At 42.9% G+C, this 11,937-nt stretch overlaps 1 protein-coding gene across 2 annotated transcripts in view; it reads left to right on the forward strand.

Moving 5' to 3' along the window:
• Nucleotides 1-6: 6 nt before the first annotated feature.
• Nucleotides 7-11,937, forward strand: part of NSMAF (neutral sphingomyelinase activation associated factor) — a 62,378-nt gene continuing 50,447 nt past the window's right edge. Inside the window, exon 1 of one of the 2 annotated variants that reach the window (XM_040487737.1) lies at nucleotides 7-161. In XM_040487737.1, the coding sequence (XP_040343671.1) occupies nucleotides 103-161 (59 nt within the window). In that variant the 5' untranslated portion in view covers nucleotides 7-102. Of the gene's footprint in view, nucleotides 162-263; nucleotides 890-11,937 lie in introns of those variants that run through there. The other variant, XM_040487736.1, reaches the window with a different exon arrangement.

Genomic DNA, 11,937 nt, shown 5'->3' on the forward strand with positions numbered 1-11,937 from the left:
CGGCTCGCGGGGCCCGCCTCCCAGGCGCGTCCCGGACTCCTCGCGGACTGCAGCGGCGCTCGAGCCGTGCGTCCCCGCGCGCCGGCGCCCTGCCCTCCCTCCATGGCGTTTATCCGGAAGAAGCGGCGGGAGCAGCAGCTGCAGCTCTACTCCAAGGAGAGGTGAGCGCCGGCCCCGGCCTGCGGGCGGAGGCGGGGAGGGCCGGAGCCGGGGTCGGGGGACGGGGGGGGCCCGCTCGGGGGGGCGGGAGCCGGGTTTCCGGCCGGGCCCCGAGAGGTCGGACCCGGTGTGGGGACCCGGCACAAAGGCCGGGGCCCGGAGCATGCCGGGCGCTCGGGCGGGGGCCGCGGCCGGAGCCCGGGAGCCGGGTCGGGGCCGGGGTCGCGTCCCGGTCCGGTAGCGAGCCGGGCGCAGGTGGGGCCACGCGGCTCACCCGGAAGAGGCCGCGAGGGTCCCGGTGCGGACTCCCTCGCGGGCCCCGGCCCGGGACGCGAGCCCTGGCGTTCTCCGGAGGGGTGCGGCTGGCGGTGCGCGGGCCGGCGGCCTCCCCCTGTCCCCCCCGGGTCACCGGCGCCGGGTCCGGGCACTGCGTGGGCGCCGCAGGGGCGTTCCGCCAGGGCTGCCCTCCGCGGTCGGCGACCACCCCGCCTGCGCCGGGATGGACCTGGATACCACGCTTTATTGCGCCTTTTTTTTGTCGACTTCTTCAGACGGAAGGCCAAGGCAAGGGCCTGCCCGGCTCCCTGCCCTGCCGGGCCGCGAGGTGGGCCGCAAGAAAGGCCTTATTCTGCGAAAAGCCAAGGGCCACGCCACAAATGTCTTGTACCGAGCAATGGGTCTCATTACATACAAGACAAGTGCATTGGAAGGCTTTGCATTCAGACGCGAGGTGAGGCACAGCAGTCATTATCCCCAGATCCCAGTAGGCATTTGGGGTCCCGCGAGCTGAATCAAATGATCTCTGAGCAGCAGCACCCGTTTAGTTTCTGATTCTCCGCCTCCAAGGGAAGTCATTTCTGAAAAGGTCACTTCTGCCCTAAGTAAATTACTGGTGAGCGAAATAGCTTGCTGAATTTCGGGTCTGTGGTCTCAGGTGTCAAAAGGAACTGGGAACGAATTATTTTACAGTTGTTATTTTGATCGTGAGAATAAGTTATCTAGGAGTTCTGCTAGCCTGTCACGTTGTTGTGTGATCGGCGGTGGAAGGAAACAAGAATTTTCCTTTACCTTTGAAGGTCTTCCAGCTGGGCTAAATTCAGTTTGCATACGACAAATGAACAGGAGGAGAAAAGCAAAGTTTTATGACTTGTCCGCAGAGGCCCAATATTAAAATAGAGACCTAAAGAAATGACCAAGGCAGGCAGTTCTTTTACATTTCAGACAAAGAGACAATACATTTGTGAGGAATTGACAGGATAAAGAAAACAGGTGTTTGGGAGCTTTAATTAGTAGGGAATTCAAGGCAGAATTTAGGCTGAGGTAGTAGATTGGGGTGGGGGGGGGGGATAAGGTTTGTTTCTACAGCTGTCTTGGCTTTAAAGGCCCTATCTGTGGTGATAAAGATGTCTTTTTGTTTCTTAGTAGGGAGGGTATTTCTCATTTGGAAGATTTCTGTTACTGATTTCAGGCGGGAGGAGGGTCTGAGTGTCCCTGCATTGGCTATTTCTTAAGTAACTTTTATGGAAAATATGCCGCAGGGGCACGTTTTGGGACAGCCTGCCCTTGGCCTCTACAGTGGACACCAACAAAGCAGATTATACATGGAAATACAGGTGGAGACTTTAAGGTTTGCGTGATCTTGCAACATCCACACCTGTTTTATAGGTGTTGATTTGATCCGTTTTGTCCAAACATTCATATCCTTTTCTAATCTATAATGTTGGCCTGGCCAGGATATCTGTAGGTTGAAATTTCATTCCCCACTGTAGATAAGATGTATCAAAAAAACATATCTCGGATATGGCTTTCAAGAATGTTTCTGGTTTTGTGATTAGCCTTTTATCCACAGAAACGCCTTTTTTTTTTTTTAATGTTTGTTTATTTTTGAGAGAGGGAGAGAGAGAGACAGAGTGTGAGCGGGTGAGGGGCAGAGAGAGAGGGAGACACAGAATCCAAAGCAGGCTGCGGGCTCTGAGCTGTCAGCACAGAACCCAATGTGGGGCTCGAACTCACAAACCATGAGATCATGACCTGAGCCAAATTCGGATGCTTAACCGATTGAGCCACGCAGGCATCCCCGGAAATGCTTGTTTTTTAAATAATGACTGGACCCTAAATAAAGTAACTCATACTTGTAGAGGCTCTTCTGACTTCATTTATAATGCTTGTTTCATTTGGAAGGAGCTTGAGTAGAGTTTCTTTGTTCTGTACCAACACCGTTAAGAATTGGGGGTATTCTGTATTAAATAGATGGATGTTCGAATTTGCATTGTAAGAACTTAGAAACACTTGAATTGCCCTCATGTTCTCTGATCAAAGAGTTATTTGTAACAATTCTGTGGCCTCTTTCATAAGAGGAAAACCTGTTTTCTTTAGATTTGTCAGTTCATTCAATAGCTGTAATTTTTGCTTAATTTGCTTAGTGTATACAGCTCTACAATGTCGCACAAATCTTAAAGTCTGCACTTGCCGTATCAGGAATCTGAAGACGTTGGCACCATATATCTTAGAGTTATTTGGATCTTACTTGCTGACTGCCCACGTTTTTTAATACTCTGCTTTCCGACTTTGCAACCTTGGGCTGATGAGTGGACTTTAACCCCGAAGGTGTCCGTAGAGTACCAGTTGAATGAAAGGAATCTGTCTCACAAGCAGATGTAGGCTAGAACCATGCAGTCTCTATAAATCTTAGAATTCACTCTGAAAGACAAGGCGATTTATTTTAAAGCAACTTCATTTCTGGGGTGCCTGGGTGGCTCGGTCGGTTGAGCATCCGACTCTTAGTTTAGGCTCAGGTCATGATCTCAGGGTTCGTGAGATCCAGCCCAGTGTTGGGCTGTGTGCCAACGATGCAGAGCCTGCTTGGGATTCTTTCTCTCCCTCTCTATCTGCCCTACCCCTGCTCGCTCTCTCTCAAAATAAATAAACTTTAAAAAGCAAACTTTATTTCTGCACAGATTTTTCCTAGCTCATCCCTTTGTGGCAATAAACACCAATTAGCACAGTGATTGATATAGGCCATTTGCTCAAGCATACCCAAGAGAACTGTTTCTTTCCTTGGGACTCCTTCGGAGGTGACCCTTAATAAAAGGCCTCACCTCTCATGCTGCTTTAGAGATTTTAGATTTCTACCACTACCCAGTAATAACCTCAGAAAAGGAGAAACCTGAAGCTGGCATTTATTTCTTTTAGTATTAAATTGATGCTACTGCATCTAGAGTAAGTGATATTTCTACAAAGATAGAAGCAGAGAGACCGGTTGGGAGATTCTTGGTGGCTGAGACCAAAGCGGAGGCAGAAGAAATGGAGAAAAGTGTATGGATTTTACACTTAGGAGATGTTCTTAGGAGGTGGAATTGACAGGTCTTGGTGTGGTAGATTTCATGTAGGAGGCAACGGAGAAAGAATCCCAGCTAGAGTTGTCAAATAACATACAGGATGCCCAGTTAAATGAATTTCAGATGAATAATGAAAAATCTTTTAGTGCAAGTATGTCCCATGCAATATTTGCTACATACTTATATTAATTTTTTTGTAATTTGTCTGAAATTCAGATTTAACTAGGTATCCCGTATTTTTGTTTGCTCAGCCTGGCAGTCCTCCTCTCAGGTTTCTGGCTTGACCAGCTGTACGGTAGTACCATTTATTAGTCATGTTTGTAAAGAATGCTTTGGGAATTTTCAGTAGTGTATCAGAAAATGAAGAGATACTTGGTCATTAAAAGTACGTTAGTATCCTGGTTAAGATTTAGATGCCAGGAACTATATTGATTTTACTGGTTTTTATTTTTTTATTTTTATTTTTTTTTTAACGTTTATTTTCCTTTAAGACAGAGAGAGACAGAGCATGAATGGGGGAAGGTCAGAGAGAGGGAGACACAGAATCTGAAACAGGCTCCAGGCTCTGAGCTGTCAGCACAGAGCCCGACGCGGGGCTCGAACTCACGGACCCCAAGATCATGACCTGAGCCGAAGTCGGCCGCTTAACCGACTGAGCCACCCAGGCGCCCCTTTACTGGTTTTTAAAAATGTGTTGTCGGGGTGCCTGGCTGGCTTAGTCGATTAAGCGTCCGACTTCAGCTCAGGTCATGATCTCACGGTTGGTGGGTTTGAGCCCAGCATCGGGCTCTGTGCTGACAGCTCAGAGCCTGGAGCCTGTTTCAGATTCTGTGTCTCCTTCAGTCTGTGCCCCTCCCCTGCTTGCGCTCTGTCTCTCTCTCAAAAATAAATAAACATTAATGGGAGGCCTGGGTGGCTCAGTTGGTTAAGTGTTTGACTATTCGTTTTAGTTCAGGTCATGATCTCGCAAGTTTGTGAGTTCGAGCCCCACATCGGACTCCGTAGTGACAGTGTGGAGCCTGCTTGGGATTCTGTCTCTCCTCTTCTTTCTCTGCCCGTCCCTGCTCACTCTCTCTGTCTCTCTCTCAAAAATAAATAAACTTAAAATAAATAAAATAAATATTAAAAATGTTAATTAAAAAATGGGCTGTTTAGGTCTTAATGAAGATCAGTGGAAAACATTTTTAAAAGGCAACTCGTGTCTTTCTTTGGAGTTGTTGGAAATAATGTGTACAGTGGGTTAGCAGATAAGGATATTTTACAAACTGCTGCATTTAAGATTTTTATATTTTAAGATTTAGGAGTAGGCTAACTGTTAAATATTTTTATCTTCACATCTAGAGTGGTATGATGGAAGAATAGCTATTTTTTCTGGGGTGATACAGAAATTTAGATAACCTAAGGCATACTCTATTGGGGAGTCAAATTTTTTCTCTAAGGTTGTACAGCAAATTACTTAGCTGTAGCTTACAAGCTGTCATTCTAGGATAAAACGTTAGTGATCGTGAATTCTATATTGGGCACACATGTTTCATTAATACTTTTATAGACACTTCTTCGAATTCATCCTTGCCTCAAACATTCCATGTGTGTTTAATTCTCTTGGTTATGCTGATAACCAAATTTCTTGGCTGATATTAAATATCTTTTACTGGGGCGCCTGGGTGGCACAGTCGGTTAAGCGTCCGACTTCAGCCAGGTCACGATCTCACCGTCTGTGAGTTCGAGCCCCGCGTCAGGCTCTGGGCTGATGGCTCGGAGCCTGGAGCCTGTTTCCGATTCTGTGTCTCCCTCTCTCTCTGCCCCTCCCCCGTTCATGCTCTGTCTCTCTCTGTCCCAAAAATAAATAAACGTTGAAAAAAAAATTTTTTTTTTTAAAATAAATATCTTTTACTTCAAGTGTTATCAGTTGATTCTGTATTTATTATACTAACGATGCTGGTTGCGAGGGCCAAGTGACTTGCTGTACTCCTGTTTATTCTTTCATTTCTGAGACTGAGCATCCCATTCTTTCAGTATCTCATTTGGGATGTGCCTGGTGTTGAATTTGGAGACTTAACTGCGGAATCAGCAGTTAGAATGCTGAAGGGTTGAAGGAAATCTGCCTGTGACTCAGAAATAGGGTGTGTTTTTCTCACATAAAAGCAAACAAAAAAACAGTGGGAGAAAAAAGAAATGCTGTAAATATTTTGAGTAATTTAGAATTTACATTGGCTTTACCCAAACTACATTACTAGCCCTTCACCTTATGCCCTCCTTGCTGTCTGACATTAATTTCCTCCAAAATGGCTACCATTTAAGAAGACACAAGAGAATGCGCATACATTTTGAGTGGATTTGCTCTATGATTTTCATTAAGGAAAAAAAAATTTTTTTAATGTTTGTTTATTTTTGAGAGAGAGAGAGAGAGGCAGAGAGGGGGGGACAGAGGATCCAAAGCCGGCTCTGCACTAACAGCAGTGAACCCGATGCAGGGCTTGAACTCATGAACCATGAGATCATTACCTTAGCCAAAGTTGGATGCTCAAACTCACCTAGCTTCCTAGGCGCCCCAAGAAAATCTTTTTTAGTTTTGTTTTAATGTTTATTTAATTTTGAGAGAACAGAGTGTGAGCAGAGGAGGGTCAGAGAGAGAGGGAGACACAGAATCTGAAGCAGGCTCCAGGCTCTGAGCTGTCAGCACAGAGCCTGACGCAGGGCTCGAACTCACAGATCGTGAGATCATGACCTGAGCTGAAGTCGGCCGCCCAACCGACTGAGCCACCCAGGTGCCCCCCCAAGAAATTTTTTTTAATGTGATATAAAATGGGTATGGCCATTTAATGAATTCATTGCTTGTTTTATTTTCCTGTATACCATTGTGATTTCATCTTTTACCCATCAGACATGTAAAATTGTGATTTAACATTTTATAACTCAAAAGATTTTGAAAATTATTTTGTTTTTTATTTTTAATTTGTGTTTAGTGAGTAAGGTCTGTATAATACTAATGCTTTGAAATTATTATGACTTAGATTATAGTCGTTCTTCACAAACTGATGTGAGGTTGAAAATAGATGTACATTAATATGGGTATAATATCTGTATATCTGTTATGTTAATCTTGTTAATTGTGTTTAGATCTTCTTTTTCCTTAACGAATTTTTTTTGATTGACTTACCAGTTACCGAGAGATGCTTCATGATGCAAACTTTGACTAATATTTCCATCAATTTTTGCTTATATTTTCAGGGGTTGTTATTAAGTATGTAAGTTTAAAATTGCTATCTTACAAAATTGAGTCTTTAGTCAATATATGATGACTTCTTCTAGGAATGTTTTTTTTTTTTTCTGTTTTGTTTGATATTAATATGACGCTATCAGTTTTGTTTGGGTTATTTGCATTATATGGAATTTTTCTTTTTTTTACTTTCAACTTTTCTGTGTCCTTAGGTTTTAGACGTATTTTTTACAAATAGCTTTATAGTTGGATTCTTTAATAATTCATTTTTTAATAATTTTTGTCTTGAAAGATTAATTTAGTCCATTTATATTTATTATTGTACAGATATATTTGATTTATTTTTATTTTTTTATTTTGTTCTTTAATTTTTTCTCATTTTTCCTTCATTTGGATTAAGACTCTGTTCTCTTTCATCTTTCCTGAAGAATATGGTAACTTGCCTATTTCTGTTTTTCTAGAGCTTACCTTGAAATTTTAACATTTCTATTTAGCTTAAGATCTGAAGCGAATCATTCTCCTACCATCCCACCCCAGTCCCCGCCACCTTCCTAACAATATAAGGACCTTGGAATACTTCTGTCCCATCCAAATTACAGTCTCTTATTGTCTAGTATTTTCAGTCTGTATTTTAAACCTATAAATTAGATTTTACAATTGTCTAGTTTACGTTTATATAGTTTTACATGCATGTTTACCATTGTCTTAGTTCAGCATTCCTTCTTGCCTATCGTATCTTCCATGTAGAATTATTTTCTTTTTCCTGAAGAATATCCTTTAGAAGTTCCCCTGATGGTACTAAACTCTTCTTATCTGTCTGAACATGTGCTTATGTTCTTGTTTTGGAAATCAGTTTTGCTAGATGTATACTTTTGGCCCTTGAACAAAAGGGGGTTTGGGACACCAGCCCCCTGCGCAATCAAAAATCTATGACAAAATCTTTGACTCTCCCAAAACTTAACTATTAGATAGCCTACTGTTGACTGGAAGGCTCACCAATAACAAACAATTGATTAACACGTATTTTGTGTATCAAATATATTATATACTGTATCCTTACAATAACGTAAACTAGAGAAGAAATGTCATTAAGAAAATTATAAGGAAGACAAAATACATCTACAATACTGTGGTATATGTATTGAAAAAAATCCACATGTAAGTGGGTCAGCACAGTTCAAACCCATGTTGTTTGGGGGTCAACTGTAATTTTCTCAGCATTTTGAAGATTGCGCAAATGAAGGGAGATATCCAGGGAATATGCACCCGACTTGCTGAAGCATTTTTTGGTGGAGGGGATCTCAGCTCCCAAACTAAGAGAAAAGGTGTGCCTTGCCCCAAGGTACAGCTCTTAGCTACCTGGTAAGATCAGGCTTCAGACTCCAGGAGAAACCTGGACCCCATGGAATGACCAGGAGCCAGGAAACAGTAGAGCTGTGTTGTGATGGAGACTTGACTCACCATCCAGCTCAGCGTCTGTGACTATGCGTTGCCCTCGCCCCTTCTCTGACCTGACTGGGGCTGTTAAGCCTTGCACTTGAGCTCATATGATATGGCAGGATAGGGACAGGATTTGTTGTATTTGTGCCGTGGGTAAGGAACCACCAGCACTTTCCCTGGCATAATTAAGGCACTGGGGTCCAAGCCTTGCATTTGTCTGGACTGTTTGCCTTTGACATAGAAGCATAGTGGGTTTGTGTGGAGCTTTGCAGGAAGCTACTTTTTATTCTAGAGGAGACCAGCCTGCCACAAACCCCTATCATTTTTTTAAAAACAATTTTTAATGTTTGTTTATTTTTGAGAGAGAGAGAGACGGACTGTGAGTGAGGGAGGGGTAGAGAGGGGGCAGACACAGAATCTGAAGCAGGCTCCAGGCTCCAGGCTGTCAGCACAGAGCCCAACACAGGGTTCGAACTCAGGAACTGTGAGATCATGACCTGAGCCGAAGTCGGTCGTTTAACCGACTGGGCCACCCAGGCACCCCACAACCCCCTATCATTTAAGTCTGATTGTTCTTTGTAACATTGATTGTTCTCTGTCTTTTCTCTGGCTGCTTTTAAGATCTCCTCTTTGTAGTGCTTTGTTGTTTGTCTGTATAAAGATTTCTTTTTATTCACCTGTCCTGATTGGTATTTCAAAAGCTGAAACAGTTTTAGAAAATTTGGAGCCAGGCCTTCAGCTCTTAGGGTATTACTTTTATTTCTCGTAAAGTCTCTTTAATATGTATTTTTCTGTGCTGCCTTGTGGACTCTTTAAATCTGTCTTACAATTTACATTTTTTTCTCTAGTTGCCTAATTTGCTGTCTATATCATTAGTTTGTTCTAATTTCAATTATTTTTAAATTTCTAGTTTTGAGGGGGGGTCATTTATAACTGCCTGATCAGTTTTGATAAAAGTCTGTTTCTTTGTTATACTTTTGATGTCCTTCTGTTTCTTTAAACTTCTCTATTGGAGTGCTTAGATATAGGAAATAAGCTATCTGTAGCTTATACAGGTTTGATTGAATAGTCTGTTGCTTGTATTGAGCCTTATTCAGTAATCTTGTTACTTATTTTATGATTTTTTGATTGTGTCTTCTTGTTCCTTGGAAGCTTCTTCTTGGGAGTTCTTGCAGACCTGGATTTAAGGTGGAGTTTTCTAGAAAGTATTTGCGTTCATTTCTGCCTGGGGTGCTGGGAGAGACCACACTGGTTTGTCTGGAGTTTTATTGGGCTAAATAAGTAGTGTGAATTCTAGCCCCAGATGTGTATCAAGACAGGCTGGTGGTTTCACATTCTCAAGGAAGACTGACTTTGTCCCCAGCCCAGCCAGAGCCTGGGTCCTACCATCTCCCTCTGGGGAAGGGTGGGAGGTGGTTTTTATTTCCATCCTTCTATGGTATTAACTTTAGGGATTCTAGCTTTCTCTACCCCTGTCCCCCTTCCCACTGTCCCCTCAGGACACAGGGCATATAAGTGCAGGCTCTCTGATACTCAGAGTTGGGCAAACACCCAGGGGAAAAGACTGCTCCAATGCCTGCTAACTTCTCTCTTCTGAAGCTTTTCCTCACTTTCCCATCACCTCAGCCAAGCATTTGAAAAGAGATTTCAGTAATTGATCCAGCAATTTTAGAGGCTCTGTACTGAGATTGTTTCTCTGGACGTGTAATCTGCGATAATGTCTGAAATGGGATTCCTGCTGATTTGTGTAAGCCCGGGTTTATTTAGTAAATCTATAAACCCACTGGTTAAGAAGAGGCTTGAGGTAATCTAATTTGTCTCCCTCCCCTCAATTTTATAGTAAAGTGATTTGACTAAAAGTCTAGTGGCCAAGTCATGGCTGAACTAGGGCTAGAAAAGACACTGTCCTATCCAAGCCCATCTCCTGTGCCACCACAGCGTCCTGCTTCTGTTTTAAAATGAGGTCTACTTATTTTTATGGTATCTCAGAAATGTAGAATGACTGAGGAACGATCGAAGCCTGGTGTACATGGCTGTTGGTTAGCATCTGTTGTCCTCGGGGTAATCCACAGGCTGGGGCATCAGCACTGCCTCAGAGCTCCTTGGGAAACGCGCAGTCTCAGGCTGTGCCCCAGATCTCTCGCATCTGAACCTGCACTTTAACGTGATCCCCAGATGATCGCACACACATTCACATTGGAGAAGCACTGTTCTAGAGAACAGTAATTAAGTATTCCTCTTTTTCTTTTCTTTTTTTTTCTTTTTGGTTTCTTTGAACTATGCTTCTCGACAGTTTAGGGAGTGCTCATGGAGCATCCTCCCTTGATGAGGAAATTGAAAGTCTTCGAGAGCGTAGGTGATAGTTTTGCCATTTGTTCTCAAAGATAGTTGAGACTTGAGAGCAGAAGTGACTGGCTTTACGGATGGTCAATGAAAGGGATTTCGATATCTGAACTATCTTGTCCAGGAAGTAACTGCATCTCACAAAGTCAGAGAAGAATGTAATTTCCTAGAGTCTGGCCAAGGGCTAGAGTTTTAAACTTACTCCCAAGGGAAAGGATCACAAGGGCAGATGAAATGGTGATACTGGTTACACTGGAGGACAGCAGGTAGGAGATGAAATGCTACTCCAAGGAAGAAGGGGCAGTAATTTACATGAGAAAACAATGGGTTCAAGACCTAGAAATAACATTTAGTCACACAGATGTCTCTGTGCAATCGTGTGGACCATGAATGATAAAATGAGTCAAATTTTATTACAGAAGATGATTAATGGTGTGTCTTCGATGATGCTGAAGCTTGGCAGGACAGGACTCCAGATTGGAAACTAGTGCTGGAAAGCTGCAGAGCTATACAGAAGGAAAGACCTGTCAGGAAGTGAGGCAGTGCACCCGAATGTCAAGAAGTACAACTGCAGGGGAATCCATGACCAGAGGGGGAAACACCCAGGGAACTTACTGGAAAGAGGAGCGGAGATCATTGCATTCACTTGTTATAAGGCACCTGAGTGAGTGGGAAAAAATGGCGGATGTGTACCTCATGTAGATTGAAAACAGGAAATAGCACCCAGAAAATGACAAGAGACCTTACTTAGTTGATGCTTAGTGAGATACAGTTATTGTTTCTTGAGTTTCCTTGTTGAAATGTTGATTTATCTTAAGACAGAGAGCTTGAAAACTGTGAAATTCTGAATATTAAAGAGAAATTAATTAAGTAGCAGTGCTGGAAACCTTCAGGAAAAGCAGTCCATAGCAGGTTATTTGTTGAAGCCCAGGGTTGGGATCAAGAAGGATTCTGTCATACATAGAATCTAGACTTTTAGAAGACAGATACTGAAAGTTTCAATGAAGAAAAAAAAGATAGGCATTTTTACTGGACTGTTCTGGAATGCATATTGATCCAGGAAACTGTGAAACTGTCAAAAATAAAATTCAGAACATTCAGACCAAATGGTCTTTGGTAAAGAGTTACAGAAAATCAGACAAACAACTAAACATAGGATGGTTGTACAGGTAGAGTTCCTCTGAGCTTATAATTTTTTTTTTTTTAATGTTTATTTTTGAGAGAGAGACACTGCACAAGCCGGGGCAGGGGAGAGAGAGAGGGAGAAACAGAATCCCAAGCAGGCTCCAGGCTCTGAGCTGTCAGCACAGGGCCTGATGCGGGGGCTCGAACTGCGAGCTCATGACCTGAGGTGAAGTCAGATGCTTAATCAACTGAGCCACCCAGGCTCCTCTGAGCTTTTATATATATATAATATATATTATATATATATTATAT

The sequence above is a fragment of the Herpailurus yagouaroundi genome, unplaced genomic scaffold (assembly GCF_014898765.1).
Source record: "Herpailurus yagouaroundi ecotype Mexico unplaced genomic scaffold, PumYag 165, whole genome shotgun sequence".
Classification (NCBI taxonomy): Eukaryota; Metazoa; Chordata; class Mammalia; order Carnivora; family Felidae; genus Herpailurus; species Herpailurus yagouaroundi.